At 44.8% G+C, this 19,293-nt stretch overlaps 1 protein-coding gene across 1 annotated transcript in view; it reads right to left on the bottom strand.

Annotated features, from left to right (window-relative positions):
- Window positions 1–19,293, bottom strand: part of tmie (transmembrane inner ear) — a 110,112-nt gene that overhangs the window by 58,787 nt on the left and 32,032 nt on the right. Inside the window, exon 2 of the mRNA XM_067975184.1 lies at window positions 8,293–8,407. Coding sequence (XP_067831285.1) covers window positions 8,293–8,407 — 115 coding nt within the window. The remainder of the gene's footprint in view (window positions 1–8,292; window positions 8,408–19,293) is intronic.

Genomic DNA, 19,293 nt, shown 5'->3' with positions numbered 1-19,293 from the left:
CATTTTTCTCAATGCCAATTATTTTTTAAATGCTTTAACTATCCAAACTAACTGTGGGCACTTGCCGTGTGGGCTCGCATCTGGGGACTGATCTTTTTTTTTATTCGTTCATGGGATGTGGGCGTCGCTGGCGAGGCCGGAATTTATTGCCCATCCCTAATTGCCCTTGAGATGGTGGTGGTGAGCCGCCTTCTTGAACCGCTGCAGTCCGTGTGGTGAAGGTTCTCCCACAGTGCTGTTAGGAAGGGAGTTCCAGGATTTTGACCCAGCGACGATGAAGGAACGGCGATATATTTCCAAGTCGGGATGGTGTGTGACTTGGAGGGGAACATGCAAGTGGTGTTGTTCCCATGTGCCTGCTGCTCTTATTCTAAGATTATGCCCCCTAGTTCTAGTTTCACCCATCTTTGGGAACATCCTTACTGCATCCACCTGATCAAGCCCCTTCACAATCTTATATGTTTCAATAAGATCGCCTCTCATTCTTCTGAACTCCAATGAGTAGAGTCCCAATCTACTCAACCTCTCCTCATATGTCCGCCCCCTCATCCCCGGGATTAACTAGGTGGTAGAGGTCACGGGTTTGGGAGGTGCTGTTGAAGAAGCCTTGGCGAGTTGCTGCAGTGCATCCTGTGGATGGTACACACTGCAGCGACTGTGCGCCGGTGGTGGAGAGAGTGAATGTTTAGGGTGGTGGATGGGGTGCCAATCAAGTGGGCTGCTTTGTCCTGGATGGTGTCGAGCTTCTTGAGTGTTGTTGGAGCTGCACTCATCCAGGCAAGTGGAGAGTATTCCATCACACTCCTGACTTGTGCCTTGTAGATGGTGGAAAGGCTTTGGGGAGTCAGGAGGTGAGTCACTCACCACAGAATACCCAGCCTCTGACGTGCTCTTGTAGCCACAGTATTTATATGTCTGGTCCAGGTAAGTTTCTGGTCAATGGTGACCCCCAGGATGTTGATGGTGGGGGCTTCGGCGATGAATGTCAAGGGGAGGTGGTTAGACTCTCTCTTGTTGGAGATGGTCATTGCCCTGGCACTTATCTGGCGCGAATGTTACTTGCCAGGGTTAGTGCCAGAAAAGGCTGAGCTGGAGGAGGCGTCAGGAGCTGCGTACTGTGTCCCAGTACCTTTGGGGAGAGGAACATAGAAACATTGGAACAGGACTAGGCTATTTATCCCCTCGAGCCTGTTCCGCCATTCAATGAGGTCATGGCTGATCTGTGACCTAACTCCATATACCTGCCTTAGCCTCTTATCCCTTCATAACTTTTATTTAACAAAAATCTATCAATCTCAGATTTCAAATTAACAATTGAGCTAGCAATATCCTTCAATCATTAGGTCAGGGGTTTAGCAGCACTAGGGAAAAAAAGACTTGCATTTATATAGTGCCTTTCACAACCTCAGGATGTCCCAAAGCACTTTACAGCTAATGAGATAAATGATCAGATAATCTGTTTTATTGATGTTAGCTGAGGGACAAATGTTGGCCAGTATACCAGGGAGAACTCCCCTACTCTTCTTTGAAATATGAAGGGATTATTTATGTCCACCTGAGAGGGCAGATGGGGCCTCGGTTTAATGTCTCATCCAAAAGACAGCACTGGGATTATCAGTCTTGATTATGTACTAGTCTCTGGAGTGGGGCTTGAACCCACAACCTTCTGACTTAGAGACAAGAATGCTACCACTATGTCAATGCTGACACCTAAAAGTTGTCCTGGGCTTTGTACCAACTTGTGGGAGGGGCGGGGGGTGATCCTGAGATTTTCCAGCTTGGTTGGGAAGGGTGGATCCTGGGTTTTGGCAACATTAAGACAGTGTTGTGGAGTTCACCATTATTGTGGTGAGAGTTCTGGGTTTGACAGCACTGGGGTAGGTTGGAAGGATGAGCTAGATCAGCTGCGCAGCTTCTCTCACCTGGACTTCACTTTGCTGTTCATGAGATGTTGCTGTATGCAAAATGCCTGCTTACATAACAAAAGGCAGTGCACTGCAAAGTAACTGTGAAGCGTTTTGAGACACAAAAAGGCACTAAATAAAGGAAGGTCCTTACCCAGATTGTTGCACCTTTGTTATTCTTTTAAAATCCTTGCTTAAATCCTCCTGCACTTGGGACAAGGCTTCGACCATCCTGGGGAAGAGGCGTTTACAAGCAAATTACACCGATGCTCTATTTACACACCGGTCTGCAATACTGGATGAGAGTCCCACTGCCATGGAAATCATCCTGTTTATATCATGTGGCGGGTTTGATTACATCAGAGCAATGGGAAAAGGATTGCACGTGGACGGTGGCTTAAACTGACTACCCCTGAGTTTGTTTCTGGCTGGGGAAAGTTCAGAAGGGCCAGTGAGAGATTGGAGTGGATTTTAATTTGGAGCAGGATTCCGGTGGGAAACCGCACCAACGAGTCATTCTCCCACCCGGCAGAGGGAGCAGGAGGCCGTGGTTATTTTAACCGCTGGGCTTCATTTAACTGCCACCAGTCCACTTCCCGTCTGGAACTGGTGTCAAGAGGGCCAGGGTGGATGCTAGCAGGTGAGGATTGGGAGGCCTTTGGCCTCCCGCTAGATTCTAGGTCGGCGGGGAGGGTGTTTTGGGAAGGTCTTGCAGAGGTAAGGAGGAAGAGCCCGGGGCAGGGAAGGCAAAGAAGAACTCCTGCTCCTGCTGGCCTCACAAAGGAATGTTTTAGACTCATCAGAAGGGCTCACCTTCTGTCTTCAGATGAGCTGTTGACCTGCTTCACCGCGGCAGCTTCCCCACTTAGACCCCGTTTAAAACTGCATTGAAGTACTAGGACCCCGATTTGCAGAAATTTACGAGGCTCCCGCCTGCCTTAGGTGGCCTCCTCATCCGCCTGTAAAACCCTGCAGGTTAATATCGCAAATGGTCGGGATCTGTGCGGGAAGGGATGAAATCGGCCTTGGTATCATTGACCCGTCTGAGCCGATTAGCCCATTCAAGATGGTGGCCTCTGCCTCTGGCAGCAATGTTGATGCGGTGCTGCTTAGTGCTCATAACAGCAACCTGGCCCTTGTGTTTTCAGGTAAAGTGACGTCACCCAGCTCCAACAGGAAGAGAGGGTGGAGAGAAGCAGGAGGTGAAGCATCTGAGAGAGAGATATATGTCTTCAGGAAGCTTTGGAAGGGAGGGTGAAGTGGTGAGTCAAAGTGACTTCGGCAGAGAATTCCAGAGAGAGGAGGGTGAATGTGACTGAAGAGCAGCCTCTGATGATGGGATGTAAGGAGTGCAGACCAAACCAGATGCAGAAGAGTGGAGGGGAAGGGCTGGCCCACAGGGGTTTGGATAGTGTTCAACAGATAGAGTGAAGGTCAGTGGGCAGAGCATTGCATGTCCTCGAGGTAATGAAGACTTAGTTAAGGATTCAGCAACAGATGTGCGAGGGCAATCAGGGAAGGGGGGTAAAGTAGTGTAGTGGTTATATTGCTGAACTATTGATTCAGAGAAGGTGAGTTCAAATCCCATCATGGCAGTTTGAGAATTTGGATTCAGTTTTTAAAAAATCTGGAAATAAAAAGCTGGTATCAGTAAAAGTGACCATGAAGCTGTTTAATTGCTATAAAAACCCAACAGGTCCACTAATGTCTTTTAGGGAAGGAAACCTGCCGTCCTTACCCGGTCTGGCCTATATGTGACTCCAGTCCCACACCAACATGGTTGACTCTTAACTGCCCTCTGAAATTTATCGTTGATGAGAATTTCAAACACGCGAACATAGAAAAATGACAGATAGGAAGAGATCAGTTGGTGTACCGAGTCTGTCCTGTACCTTCACGTTACGACTGAGCATCAGAACCCCTAACCCACCAGCAACCACGTAATCTCCTGGCACAGAAGCAGAGAGAAAACGCTTGGCCAAACCGGGGGTGGGGGGAATACTGGGAACCCTTGAAGGTGGTCAAAATAAGTTCTAAGAGATCATAGTGACCACGAGGTACATACCCAATGTCCCACTCTGTTTTTGTATGCAATGATATTAATCACAGCAAGGAACTCGACTAGCTCCTTTTTGAACATTTGCAGTGAATCTGCACTCATTGCACGAGCTGGCAACTTGTTCCAGAGGTTAATGACCTTCTGTGAACACAAAAACATTCTGATATCTAACCCAGTTCTACGCTTATGTAACTCATATGCAGGTCCCCGGTCCTACCTAACCTATCTAACTCAAATAGTCTATCCACATGGATAGTGTTCAGTTCCTTCATTATTTTAAAGATCTCAATCAAATCTCCCAAAGTCTACTCTTTTCTAGAGTAAAAAGACCCAGCACTTTGAGCCTATCATCATAACTAAGGACCTTTAGGCTAGGTATCAATCTAGTGGCCCTTTTCTGAAACTTTTACAGGGCCTCCATGAGGGGACCAAAACTGGACACAGTATTCTAGATGGGGCCTAAGGTCTCATACAAGGACTGTATTGCTTTTTGTTTTGTATTTGATTGTCCTAACTATACATCCTAATACTCTATTTGTTCTTGCAATAGCCTCACAGCATTGGTTGTGAACCTTCAGAGATTCATGTACTATAACACTGTAGGGGGTGGTGGTGTGTGTCAGCTTCGCCTCTGACTTCTGAGCGGTCCGAATCTGGGTTCTAGACCTTGGACTTATTTGGGGGTTGTGACAAAGTGCAGCAGACAACTGGTTTTGGTGCAAGAAACTTTGACCTTTATTCAAGAGAGGAAATACAACACAACAATCTTAACACTCTAACAAAATGGGGAACACTTCGGTACACACAAGGGAAATTACAGTAGAAAGATACCTCACCCCTCCCAATCCCACTGTACTAGCCAAGTTGGACTCTAGAGGGCCAGAGATAATGCTCACCAAACAAATCCTTGACAGGACTTCACCCAGAGGTAAGTCAGAAATAGATTGTAGAGTGGAAACTTTGCGGATCTTCGGTTTTCTCCCGAGTTGGTTTTCTTTGGTCGCGGTGGCCCAATATTACCCGGTTGGTTGGTGGCAATATTCGGATGGTTGTTTCGTAAGGCCCTTGTTGCTGCAAGGTGTCTGATGGTCACTGGGGCTGTTGCTCTGGTTTCTTCTTGTGTGTCGGCCTGCTTCTAGAGCTGCTGACCTTCCCTGTCGAACTGCTTTCCTTGTTGTTCGCTGGAAGCTGCTCTTCCTTCCCGAGACAGGCAGAACCAGACAAACAGAAACACAACAGCCAGCAAGAGCCAGACAGAGAGAGAGAAAGAGGTTTCGAATTTCCACTTCTATATCCCTCTCTTACAAATGGTCTTTGTCATTCTTGAAAGAAAAGAACACTTCATGTCTGTTTAAACAGTTCTTACAAAGTCCTTAAGAATCTTTGATGGCTTTTTGATGGTCCCTCATCATGTTGCAATTGCTTCTCCCGATGGGTCATTGTTAATTCCGATTTTTAGAGCTTGTCACACAAGGCTTCCCTTTGTATCCAACGTCCTAGGTGTTGATGGGTTTTGCTTTAAAACAGAGGCATGGCCCCACCATGTCTGGAGCTGTTGCCTCTTTCAATGGCCTACTGCCTTTCGAATTCGTGCTGAGTGTTGACCACCTGCTGTAGGTTTTGCATTAAAACAGAGACATGTCTGAAGCAGTAATTCTCCCACATTCCATGTGTGTGTTGTGGATTCGTCTGGTGACCTCTCACCTATCCTTCCATCTTAGGATTTCAGTCAATGGCCAAAGTTTTCCCATACTCAGGGTTTTTTAGGGTTTTTCTCTGAGTTTTGGGGGATCTGTGAATTTTGAGAATCTTACAACACCTAACTCTTTTTCTGCTCAACAGTCTTTAGTTCTGAAACCTACATGGTATGCTCGTGCTTGTTGTTATCCCTATCCATGTGCATAAATCTACATTTATCTCTATTAAATGACAACTGTGAAACATGGGCCCATTCCTCCATCGCACTGTAGTAATTTTTTTCTCATCTTTTTGTCATGGTCTGGATGCAGGCATCGCTGGCAAGGCTGGCATTTATTGCCTATCCTTAGTTGCCCAGAGAAGATTGTGATGGGCCTTGTCCTTGAATCACTGCAGTGTTATTCTTTATAGTGCTTTGATACAACTGAGCGACTTGCTCGGCCAGTTCAGAGTGGCACTTAAGAGTCAACCACGTTGGTGTGGGACTGGAGTTACATAAAGACCAGACCGTGTAAGGCCAGCAGGTCTCCTTTCTTAAAGGACATTAGTGAACCAGTTGGGTTTTTATGACAATCCGACAGCTTCATGGTCGCTTTTACTGATACCAGCTTTTTACTTCCTAGATTTCTAAAAACTGAATTCAGTTTAAAATGGTGTGATGTAAACTCACTTTCTCTGGATGATTAGTCTAGTTCTCTGAATTATTAGTCCAGTAACATAACCAATACGCTACCGCACGCCTGTCACTTGCACACGTCTTTGAATCATCCACAAACTTGCGGAAAGTTCCTTCAAGGCCTTCATCCAGATCATTAATGAAGAGAATTAGTTGTGACTTCGCAATGAACCTGTGTGGTATAAATCGGCCATTAAGGCCAAGTCCCCAGCCCTTTACGCCCCCATTTATAAATCTCAATGAATTTAGGACTGGGCATATAACATACTAAAATTGTATTATAATGTCATTCAAATGAGGAAAAGACATCCTGTGACACATTTCCCTCCATTTGTGCCCAGACAATGCTGAATACAAGTGCTGCCTGTGAATCTCTGGTGTCCAGCTAAGGTCCTGGGGGGAATTTTAAATGGCCAGTTTCCCTACAGCAGTTGATTGCAGTAGGGAAACTGGGATTTTTTTTTTAAATGGCCACTTTAAAATAATTTTAACGATCTTCGGCCATCACAGCTGGTGAATTTTATTTTTCAGCAAGGTCCGGCAGCAAAAGGGGCAGTGTGTAGATGGAATAAAAGAGGGGGCCAAGGACAGATCCTTGGGGGACTTCAGAGGTAACAATGCGGGGAAACCATTGCTGGAGATGTTCTGGCTAGGTAAGAGTGGAATCAAGTGAGGGCAGTTCCACCGAACTGGACGATGGAGAAGAGGCGTTGGAGGAAAATGGTGTTGTTGACCATGTCAAAGGCTGCAGAGAGGTCAAGGTAGGACTCTTAGCCCATATCCTGCTACTCACCATGAACAACACCACTGGAGATCCAATATATTAATTAATTACGAAAGAAAGACTTGTATTAATATATAGCACCTTTCGCATCCTCAGGACATCAGAAAGCACTTTGTAACTAATGAAGTACTTTTGAAGTGTCGTCACTGTTGAAATGTAGGAAATGCTGCAGTCAATTTGTGCACAGCAAGGTCCCATAAACAGCAATGAGATCATGATTAGATAATCTGTTTTAGTGATGTTGGCCAGGACACCAGAAGAAGTCCCCCTTCTTTTCTTCAAAATAGTGCCATGGGATCTTTTATGTCTACCCGAGAGGGCAGACAGGGGCTTGGTTTAACTTGCTAAAAAAAATGCATGCTCTTTTTTTCTTTTAACCCAAAGGCTTGGGAACGCATTCTCATATTTGATCTGACATATTGACAACACTTCATATTCACTTTCAATGATCGCATTGATCATTTTAATGGTCAGTGATCGCAACTTTTTTTGATGGCATCCTTATTCTGTGTACAAGTTTCGTGTTCTCAAAATGTAGCACCATACATTTAAAATTCAGCAGCTATTCTCCTTATAACAACAATCACTGCACTTTAATGTAATTCTTTATAAGTGAAGCTCTATCAAGATGTTTCTAAGAAATATGAAAAGCTTCTGTATAAAAATTAGCATTTTATGAATAGTGTTTGCATAGAGATCAATAACAGATTCTTGTTGAACGTCACTCATTACTGCCTGTTAGAAAAGGAATTTTTAAATTTATCATCTTCTATTTTCTATTGCCAAGAAAGTTTCCAACCAAATTAATCAGTGTATCATAAATTCCATTGATCCTTTATCTTCTTCAAAGCCTCCCATAAGGAACCTTACCATATGCCTTCTGAAAACCCTGTAAATCAAATCTACTGGATTGCTCTTCTCCACCAATATAGCTATCACTTCAAAGATGGAGTGTTATACCTATACCTATCCAGGTATAGACCAAGAAATGGCGAGGCAAGAGCCCCCACCTCAGTTAATAGTCCAATGTCAGGAAGGTCACGAAAAAGGGCCTCGAGGCATAAGAAACAGGAAATTTACTAATTCCCATAGCTAAAAGAAAGGCAGGCCGCAACGATCCATATTTAGGAATACCTATAAGAACAAGTACTAATTGGTTGAAATGACTTACTCACTGCCAAGACGAAAATGGAGAAGACCCCAATCACCTGCCATAGCCTCAGTCCCCAGAAAACCACAGTTTCCGATGTCACAGGGTCTGGTTTTGTTGGAGGAATTGTAGTGGACTGGAAAAAAAAGAATGTCACTGATGCTTTTGCAATTTTAAAAACATTTAATAGCACATTATGTAGAACTTCTGCAACTATATGTGCACTTAATATGATATTGTAGCACAGGAGTAGACCATTCAGCCCTTCGAGCCTGTTCTGCCATTCTATTAGATCATGGCTGATCTGTACCTCAACTCCATTTACCCATCTTTGTTCCATATCCCTTGATACCCTTAATAATAAAAATGTATCGATCTCAGTCTTGATAATTTCAATTGACCCAGCATCCATAGCCTTTTAGGGAGAGAGTTCCAGATTTCTACTATCCTTTATGTGAAAAAATGCTTCCTGATTTTGCTCCTAAATGGCCTAACTCTAATTTTAAGATTGTGCCCCCTTGTTCTGGATTCCCCCACCAGAGGAAATAGTTTCTCTGTATCTACCCTATCGTATCCCTTTATCATTTTAAATACTTCGATTAATTCATCTCTCAATCTTCTAAACTCAAGGGAATACAACCCATATTTATGCAACCTGTTCTCATAATTTAACCCTTTAACACCAGTATCATTTTGGTAAATCTGCACTGCATCCCCTCCAAGGCCAATATATCCTTCTTGTGGTTCGATGCCCAAAACTGAACACAATACTCCATGGGGTTTGACCAAGGCTCTTTACAACTGAAGCATAACTTCCTCCCATTTGTGTTCCAGCCCCCTTGAGATAAAGGCCAACATTCCATTATCCTTTTCATTACTTTTTGTACCTGTGTACTAGCTTTTAGTGATTTAAATACCTAGACACACAAATCCCTTTGATCTTCCACAGCTCCTAGTCTCTCCCCAAATTCTGATTTGTTTTTTCTCAGGTCCAAAGTGGATGACCTCACACTTCCCAACATTGAACTCCATCTGCTCCCATCTATACAACTTACTGTGTGGGACCAGAGTCTTGCTGAGATTTGAGAGCAAAAATTGGGCCTACAGGCCTGAGAATCCCTACGTGGTCAGTTTTCAGTAAAATATTAAGATGCCTACGTGGCAAAGAAGCAGAATGCAAAATGGTTAGAAAGGGTTAATTAGTTAGTAACTGAGATTGATACAAGTGGCCTGGCCCTCCTGCTGGGCCATATGTTTGCTTAGTCAGCAGGCCTGCATTGTCTTATCAATGATAGGTCTTTGATGTGAGTCAAGGACTGGTCTGAATGTCTCCATGTTTATGGCAGATCAATATAGGTATCGAGCTTAGCCAAAGTTGAAAGACATTCCAGGTTGGGAGATAAGGAGCAGAAGGAACAGGGAAGAACATTCTAAGTTGGAAAGTGAGGAAGTTATTCCCTTTGATGTCTAACAGCAACATGATCAGCACATGGACGATTTAGGATTGGCCGGAAATAATGTAACCTCGCATGGCAACCTGTGCCCGGCTTATGATTGGTGTTGACCCTCGTTAAGTATGTTCCAACCCTATTCATCTGTATAAAAACGTGTGGATTTCTGTATGTTTTTGTTCTTGCTCTGCCAGCATAGAGGGACTCTATCAGGAGTCCAAATCAATGCTGCAGACTAAGAACCCTGCTATTAAAGATGTGTTGGACTTTAAAATGTATTCGACTTCAGTTATTACTGAACCAGACTGAGGGGAAAGAATCCGGATCGTCAGGCCCATGCACAGCAGGTGAACCGATGCCGCATTTTATGACAGAGACTTGTACGTCTGGGTTAAAACCCACACTGTGGGCCCTGCGAAGCCTCACTTGAGGCTTGGAAATACCTCGCTCAATTTCAAACGCTTTTGGCCTTCACCTCTGATAATACAGCACTCTCTCAGTACTGCGTTGGGAGGGTCAGCCTAGATTATAGCGTAGGCTTTACGCACTTGAGCTCCCGGAATGGAGCTTCACAAAGTGGTAGCATATGTTGGGATTTCAGGCATGGAGGTCAAGGAATTGTACTTAATGTTAAAAGAACCCTAGAGGGCCCCCTAATGGGAGCAAGTATACTGTAGCTATTCCACTCTATGATCTCCTCTTATATTGGGGTTGATTTTGACTCTGTGCAATAGTGTAAAGCAGGTGATAGTGAATCAGCAGCCTGTTTTACATCTCTCCCGATTTTTATTTTCTTTGAAGTCATTGGAAATAAAAATGGGGAGAGATGTAAAACGGACTGCCAATTCGCTATCACCCATTTTACACTATCACACGAAGTCAAAATCTACACCATTGTTTGTTATATCTAGAGGGAATCTTCCAGAGAGTTTGAAATAAAACAGCCATTACAGTACCACACCAACTTGAGTGTTTATTCAGGCATAACATACAGAGCTTTCTATCCTGACCTCCACACCACATTGATATATCGCTTGCTCCCACAAGCCACTGATTTGGAACAGTATGTTATGAATCTATGTTGCTTGGCGCACAAATGGGAAACCTGACACTTACTTGTTGTTTTTGTCTCTCTCTCTTTCTCTGTTTTTCCCCCTTTTGCCTGTCTTTCTTACTTGCTCTTTCTGCTCTTTATTACCCCTCTGTCTCTCTCTTGTTCTGTCTCTATTGTCCTCTCTTTTCTGTCTTCCTCTTTCCTGCTCTCTCTCTATTTCTGTTCCCTTCTTGTCTCTCTGTTTCTGCTTACTCTCTTTCTGTTTGTCTTTCTTTTGCTGTCTATCTTCTTCACTCTTTCTTTCCTCTCATTTCCTCTGCTATCAGTTTGCAGTTCTGTCTTTCTTGAAAAATACAGGAACAGTTGCGGATATTGACACAAGGGGGCTTTGCTCTGCGTAATATGTACATTTAGATGTTTTTGCAGTTGTTCAATGTTTTGATGCAGTAATATATATAATACAATATTTGGATAATTGATTCATGGGTATTAAATATTTGAATTTCCAAAGCATAAACCTGAATAAAAGAATTTGTGACAGAACTGCCAGTCAGAGAACACAGGATATTATTAAAAGATGCTTTTAGCTGGTCCCTGCTGGATGATAATCTGATCCAGAGCACTTAAGAAATGAAAAAAATGGTTGTTATGGTGATTTCAGCCAGGTTGAATGAATGATTTCTATTTAGGTTCAGATCATTCCTGCTCTATTTATTTCACTATTGATGTTTCAATATATTAAGGTTTTATCATCTGTTAATTTATCATTCTTCGGGACGTGGGTGTCGCGGGCAAGGCCAGCTTTTATTGCTCATCCCTAGTTGCCCTTGAGAAGGTGGTGGTGAGCTTTCTTCTTGAACCGCTGCAGTCCGTGTGGTGAAGGTGCTCCCATTGCTGCAGGAGTTCCTCAGGGCAGTATCCTAGGCCCAACCATCTTCAGCTGCTTCATCAATGACCTTCCCTCCATCATAAGGTCAGAAATGGGGATGTTCGCTGATGATTGCACAGTGTTCAGTTCCATTTGCAACCCATCAGATAATGAAGCAGTCTGAGCCTGCATGCAGCACGATCCGAACAACATCCAGGCTTGGGCTGATATGTGGCAAGTAACATTCGCTCCAGACAAGTGCCAGGCAATGACCATCTCCAACATGAGAGAGTCTAACCACCTCCCCTTGACATTCAACGGCATTACCATCGCCGAATCCCCCACCATCAACATCCTGGGGGTCACCATTGACCAGAAACTTAACTGGGCCAGCCACATAAATACTGTGGCTACAAGAGCAGGTCAGAGGCTGCGTATTCTGTGGCGAGTGACTCACCTCCTGACTCCCCAAAGCCTTTCCACCATCTACAAGGCACAAGTCAGGAGTGTGATGGAATATTCTCCACTTGCCTGGATGAGTGCAGCTCCAACAACACTCAAGAAGCTCGACACCATCCAGGACAAAGCAGCCCGCTTGATTGGCACCCCATCCACCACCCTAAACATTCACTCCCGTCACCACCGGCACACAGTGGCTGCAGTCTGTACCATCCACTGGATGCACTGCAGCAACTCGCCAAGGCTTCTTCGACAGCACCTCCCAAACCCACGACTTCTACCACCTAGAAGGACAAGAGCAGCAAGGCTCCAAGTCACACATCATCCCCACTAGGAAATATATCGCCGTTCCTTCATTGTCGCTGGGTCAAAATCCTTGAACTCCCTATCCAACAGCACTTTGGGAGAACCTTTACCACACGGACTGCAGCGGTTCAAGATGGCGGCTCACCACCACCTTCTGAAGGGAAATTAGGGATGGGCAATAAATGCTGGCTTCACCAGCAATGCCCACATCCCATGAACGAATAAAAAAACCAAAAAAACCCCAATGTTGTTAGGTAGGGAGGTCCAGGATTTTGACCCAGCGACGATGAAGGAACAGAGATATATGTCTATGTCAGGATGGTGGGGGACTGGGAGGGAAATTTGGAGGTGATGGTGTTGCTATGCACCTGCTGCCCTTGTCCTTCTAGGTGGTGGAGTTTGAGGGTTTGGGAGGTGCTGCCGAAGAAGCCTTGGCATGTTGCTGCGGTCTCGGAGAGCCTGGGACTACTAAGGTCAAAAAGACTAAGGTCAGGAATTTCCTCGGAGCTGCTGCAGCTTCACCGGCTTAACTTAGCTGGAAGTGCGGCAGAAACCCTGTTTATGAGGATAAACGGGAATTCTGCTGCACTTCCAGTGATGTTACGACAGCCTGGCAGGAACAGCTCCGAGGAAATTCCAGGCCTAAGGGAGCGGTTGAGGTAAGTCAAGAAGTAGGGATTCATTCATAAGAACATAAGAAATAGGAGCAGGAGTAGGCCAATCGGCCCCTCGAGCCTGCTCCGCCATTCAATAAGATCATGGCTGATCTGATCCTAACCTCAAATCTAAATTCATGTCCAATTTCCTGCCCGCTCCCCGTAACCCTAATTCCCTTTACTTCACAACAAGGTCCCAATTTGAACTCCCTCCGCCTGGTGGAAACCAGGCGAGGGGACAGTTAAAATATAGCGGAGGGACTTATGAACTCCTTTCCCGGCCCATTCTGACCGATTGCAATTTTAAATTGCTGACAGCAAGGACACCCACCCCAAGCAGGCTGGGTCCTCTTTAAATGTTCTGATCAGGCTCCAATGATATCATCAGGACCTGATCTGCCATTTTGACTGGAGGCCTGAGCAGTGGAGCAGTAATTGCTTCCCTGCTAGGCGAACCTGTCAGGAGCTGGATCGAGGACCAGAAGAGGCCCAGACAGAAGTGCTCCTTCAGGCTCTACAAGGGAACCTTGGACCTCCCTTGACCCGAGTGGCCATTCTTCAAGTGTGTCGACCTCCACTAGCTCCCCCATTGACCCCATCCTTGTCCTTCACCCTTTCCTCTTGCCCTTGTCTCTGCAACCTCCTCCAGTCCTGTGTCCACCCTACGTCCTCTGCTCTTCTGACTTGGAGTCAACTGTGCATGCTCCACATCCTCCAGTTGCAACAACTCCCCCAACCTTCAAAAACCTCCTCAAATCCTACCTCTTCAAATGCTCCTTCAGTTACCTCCCCCAGTTTCGACTACACACGTTTGGTGACCAATCCCTCCGTCCCTTTTTTTTTGTGAAGTGCCTTGCAGCATTTTACTATGTTAAAGAGACTAAATAAGCACCAGTTGTTATTGTTCTGGGAGCCTGGACAGTAAGTGTCGGCAGGCTATTCAACCCTGGGGTGCCATCGCAACCAAGCTGCGTCCTTTCCTCACTCGATGCCAACATGCACTTGCCAGAAGAGTTCACTGGATGACTCTCAGGAGCAGGAACTTTGTTGAATTTTTCTCCTCCCTAGTTTGGGGGAAGGGAGGAATTTCAAGCCAATTGGTGCATCCTATCGCTAGATAGATAGCTAGTTCTGAGATGAACTAACGCAGCACACACTGGGACATCGAAACTTGGAGATTCTGGTCTTTTGATGCAGTGCTCCAGCCAAAACCGGAAGTCAGTTGTCCTCTGCAGCGGTTCAAGAAGAAGGCCCACCAACACCTTCTCAGGGCTACCAGAGATGGACAATATAGGCTGGCCTTGCCAGCGACATCCCGAGAATAGAATCTTAGAACCATACAGCACAGAAGGAGGCCATTCGGCCCATCGTGCCTGTGCCGGCTCTTTGAAAGAGCTGTCCAGTTTAGTCCCACACTCCAGCTTTTTTCCCATAACCCTGCAAATTAGTCCTCTTCAAGTACATGTCCAATTGCCTTTTGAAAGTTCCTATAGAATCTACTTCTACCACCCTTTCAGGTAATGCGTTCCAGATATTAACAACCCTCTGTGAGAACAAATTTCTCCTCATTTTCCCTCTAGTTCTTTTGCCAATTATTTTAAATCTATGACCTCTGGTTACTGACTCACTTGCCAGAGGAAACAGTTTCTCCCTACTTGTTCTTTCAAAAACCCTCATAATTTTGAATACCTCTATCAGGTCTCCCTTAACCTTCTCTGCTCTAAGGAGAACAATCCCAGCTTCTCCAGTCTCTCCACATAACTGAAGTCCCTCGTCTCTGGTATCATCCTGGTAAACCTCCTGTGTACACCCTCCAAGGCCTTGACATCCTTCCTAAAGTGTGGTGCCCAGAATTGTACACAATACTCCAGCTGAGGCCTAACCAGTGATTTGTAAAGGTTTAGCATGACTTCCCTGTTTTTATATTCAATGCCCCTATTTACAAAGCCAAGTAACCCATTCGCTTTCTTAACTGCCTTATCAACTTGTCCTGCCACCTTCAAAGATTTGTGAATATGTACCCCCAAGTTCCTCTGCTCTTGCACCCCCTCAAAATAGTACCATTTACATTATACTGCCTCTCCATGTTGTTCCTCCTAAAGTACATCACTTCACACTTATCCACATTAAATTGCATCTGTCATCGTCTGCCCATTTCACCAGTCAGTCTATGTCCTCCTGAAGTCAGCTACTATCCTCCTCGCTATTTACTACATTGCCAAATTTTGTATCATCCGCAATCTTCGAAATTGTACTCCCTATACCCAAGTCCAGATCATTTATATATAACAAGAAAAGCAATGGTCCGAGTACCGACCCCTGGGGGACCCCACTGCATACTTCTCTCCAGTCAGGAAAACATCTGTTCACCACTACTCTCTGCCTCCTATCCCTTACCCAATTACGTACCCAAGTTACCAGCGCCCCTTTAATATCATTGTTCCTATTTTTCGTATCTGTTATGTGGTACTTTATCAAATACCAAAGTCCATATATACAACATCTACTGCACTACCTTCAACAACCCTCTCTGATACTTCATCAAAGAACTCAATCAGGTTAGTCAGACACGATTTGCTTTAAACAAATCCATGCTGGCTGTCCCTTATTAATCCATGGTTCTCCAAGTGAGAATTAATTTTGTCCTTGACAATGGTCTCTAGTAGTTTTCCCACCACTGACATTAGACTGACTGGTCTATAGTTACCAGGTTTATCCCTGTCCCATTTTTTGTAAAGGGGTGTAACATTTGCAATCCTCCAGATCTCTGGCACCACTCCTGTATCCAAGGAGGATTGAAAGATTGTGGTCAGAGCTTCTGCTATCTCCACCCTTGCCTCCCTCTGCAACTTAGGATCCCATCTGGACCAGGTGACTTGTTGGATTTGAGTGATGCCAACATATTTACCACCTCCTTTCTAACTATTTTTATCCTATCCAATATCTCGACTCCCTCCTCCTCCACTGAGACATTAACTTCAACCTCTTCTTTTGTGAAGACCGATGCAAAGTATTCATTCAGTACCTCAGTCATGCCCTCTGCCTCCAGAAGAAGATTTCCTTCTTTGTCCCTAATCGGCCCCACTATCCTTCTACTTCTTACATGTTTATAAAAGATTTTTGTGTTCCCTTTTATGCTTTTATGTTACCTGCTCATCTTTTCTCATGTTCTTTCTTTCCACTTCTTATATCCTTTTTCAATTTTCCCCTTTACTCTCTGTATTCTGCCTGGTTTTCTATTGTATTCTGTACCTGACATTTGTCATAAACCTCCTTTTTCTGTTTTATTTTAACCTTTATTTTCTTTGTCATCCAGGGGGCTGTAGCTTTGGATGCCCTATCTTTCCTCCTTATGGGAATATCCTTGGTTTGTACCTGAACTATCTCCACCTTGAAGACCTGCCATTACTCATTGACTGTTTTCTTGGCCAATCTTTGTTTCCAGTCCATCTGTGCCAGATCCCTTCTCAAATCACTGAAATTGGCTCTCTTCCAGTTGGGTATTTTCACCTTTGATTTTTCTTTGTCCCTTTCCATAACTACTTTAAACCAAATTATATTATGATCACTATTACCCAGATGTTTTCCCACTGAAACACACTCCACTTGCCCAACTTCATTCCCCAGAACTAGATCCAGCACTGCTTCTTTCCTCGTTGGGCTAGATACACACTGATTAAGAAAGTTCTCCTGTATATATTTTAGGAATTCTTCACCCTCCTGAATTGAAATGTAAAACTGTAAAATTAGAATTTTAAAAATGTAACAGTGCCTGTTAAGAGGACCTGCTGACTCAAGGGGTCATTTTCTACCTTTGTCCTCCTGGTGCACAACAGCGCACACGAGGAGTGAGCACCAGAATGTTACACAGCCCATCCGATTTTCTGTCCATTTAAATGGCTCCACTATCTTAATGTGAGAGTGAATGGGTTTTGCATCTCTGCCCTGTGTGGCCAACAAACTTCGGCTGAGTACAAACTGTGGGCAAAAAATCTTAACGAGCCTCCTGAAGCCAATGATACTCCGGCCAAACCTCCTTCTGAAAAGGTGGGGCCAGAGAAGACCCTCTCAGTTCAGCTGGAGTTGGCTCTTCAATCACTTAACAATCCAAAGAAGACCAACCTTTCTATGATCCTATGATTTAAAGAACTTTCATTTCTATAGCATCTTATTATGTCTCAATGTTCTTTACAGCTAATGAATTACATTTTTGAAGTGTAGTCACTGTTGTTATGTATGTGAATACAGCAGCCAATATATGTACAGCAAGATCCTATAAACTGCAATGAGAATATTGACCAGTTAATCTGTTTTTGGTGGTGTTAATTGCGGATGGAATGTTGGCCAGAACACTGGGAGAACTCCCTGCTCTTCTTCAACATCTCTCCAAACAAGTGGACACTACCTCAGTTTAATCTGAAGGACGGCACCCCCAACCGTGCACCACATCCTCAGTGTTGCAATGGAGTGTCAGCCTGGATTATGTACTCAAGAGGTGAGTGCAGGGAGTGCAAAAGGGGGAGAGTGCAGGGAGTGCAAAAGGGGGAGAGTGAGGGGAGAGTGAGGGCCGTGTAAAGTAGGAGAGTGAGGTTAGTGTAAAATGGGGAGAGTGAGGTTAGTGTAAAAGGGGAACAGTGAAGTTACTGTAAAAAGGGGGGAGAGTGAGGGGAGTGTAAAAGGGGGAGAGTGAGGTTTGTGTAAAAGGGGGAGAGTGAGTTTAGTGTAAAAGGGGGAGAGCGAGGTTTGTGTAAAAGGTGGAGAGTGAAGGGATTGTAAAAGAGTGAGAGTGAGGGGTGAAGGGGTGTAAAAGAGCGGGAGCGAAGGGAGTGTAAAGGAGGAGAGTGAGATTAGTGTAAAAGGGGGAGAGTGAGGTGTGTGTAAAAGGAGGAGAGTGAGATTAGTGTAAAAGGGGGAGAGTGAGTTTTGTGTAAAAGGAGGAGAGTGAGGTTAGTGTAAAAGGGGGAGAGTGAGGTTAGTGTAAAAGGGGGAGAGCGAGGGGAATGTAAAAGGGGGAGAGTGAGGGGAGTGTAAAAGGGGGAGAGCGAGGGGAATGTAAAAGGGGGAGAGCGAGGGGAATGTAAAAGGGGGAGAGTGAGGGGAGTGTAAAAGGGGGAGAGTGAGGGGAGTGTAAAAGGGGGAGAGCGAGGGGAGTGTAAAGGAGGTAAACAATTTTTTTGTTTATAGGAGTGGTGAGGGGGAGGCTGGTAATAAGTTGCAGTATGTCATGTGTGAATCGCCAAAAGATGTAAAAAAAACTAGAAACAAAAGCAGCAAAACTTCAATGTGGAAGGAACACGTGATTCAACTTTCCTCAGTCACCTTGGGGAGCAGCCTATTTAAAAATATCCAGCAAGTTTTATAAAACGCATTGCTCCTGCCACCTATTGACTAGGAGTAGTACTACAGGCGACTCTCTCTCATCGACGAAGCGGATTTAAATTTTGGGCTGCGCCCTCAGGGAGGTCCTGGGAGGGAGGCCGGCCACGGACTTCGACACTTCTGCTTCGCCCGGCTCCCAATTCAGGTCTAAAATTAAAATTTTTTGGTGACAGTCTCTAGTGATCCCTTTAGGATCCGCCAGTTAGGCAGCATTTACAGGTTATCCTGAACGCAGCCATCCCAGCGTCGGGCAGCCCAATTTCAGGAAGGGGTCCTGAAACAGGCTATAGGCCCCTATATTAGCATATGCAACGGGCCTATTGCCTGTTTCAGGCGTGGGCCCTGGACGCCTATACTTCGGCCTATGGGCGATGCAATTCTGGCGAGGAATGTGTGCCCGCACACCCCTTGCCATCTTGGGCATCAACAAATTTCTAGGCTATAGCGTTTATTTTTATTATTTGACAGGAACATGGACATAAACATTTAATACTGGACAACAGCTGGCGTAGGTAATTGTGCTTTGGTTCTGTGAACAAGATACGATTTCTTCAATCCCTTCTATCATCGACACACAGATTCAAATTAAACTGATAAGGTGGATCAGAACAGGAAGTCTTATTAAAGCTTTCAGATAGGACACGCTCTACTCGTAATACAAGATTTGAGCTTGTCGGGAATTGTATTGTTTTATCACTACATTAACCTTGCAGCTGCAACGTTGTCATAAAGTTTTATATTTTCATTTAACCAGTGCCTCGATTCACTTGATGGGGAACGATATGAAAGGATGCAGGGAAAGAGCAGCCAGAAGGGTATAGAGTAGATGTCAGCTGTAGCTCAGTGGTA

This window comes from Heptranchias perlo, chromosome 3 (assembly GCF_035084215.1).
Source record: "Heptranchias perlo isolate sHepPer1 chromosome 3, sHepPer1.hap1, whole genome shotgun sequence".
NCBI lineage: Eukaryota > Metazoa > Chordata > Chondrichthyes > Hexanchiformes > Hexanchidae > Heptranchias > Heptranchias perlo.
This window is presented reverse-complemented; position numbering and strand designations above follow the sequence as displayed.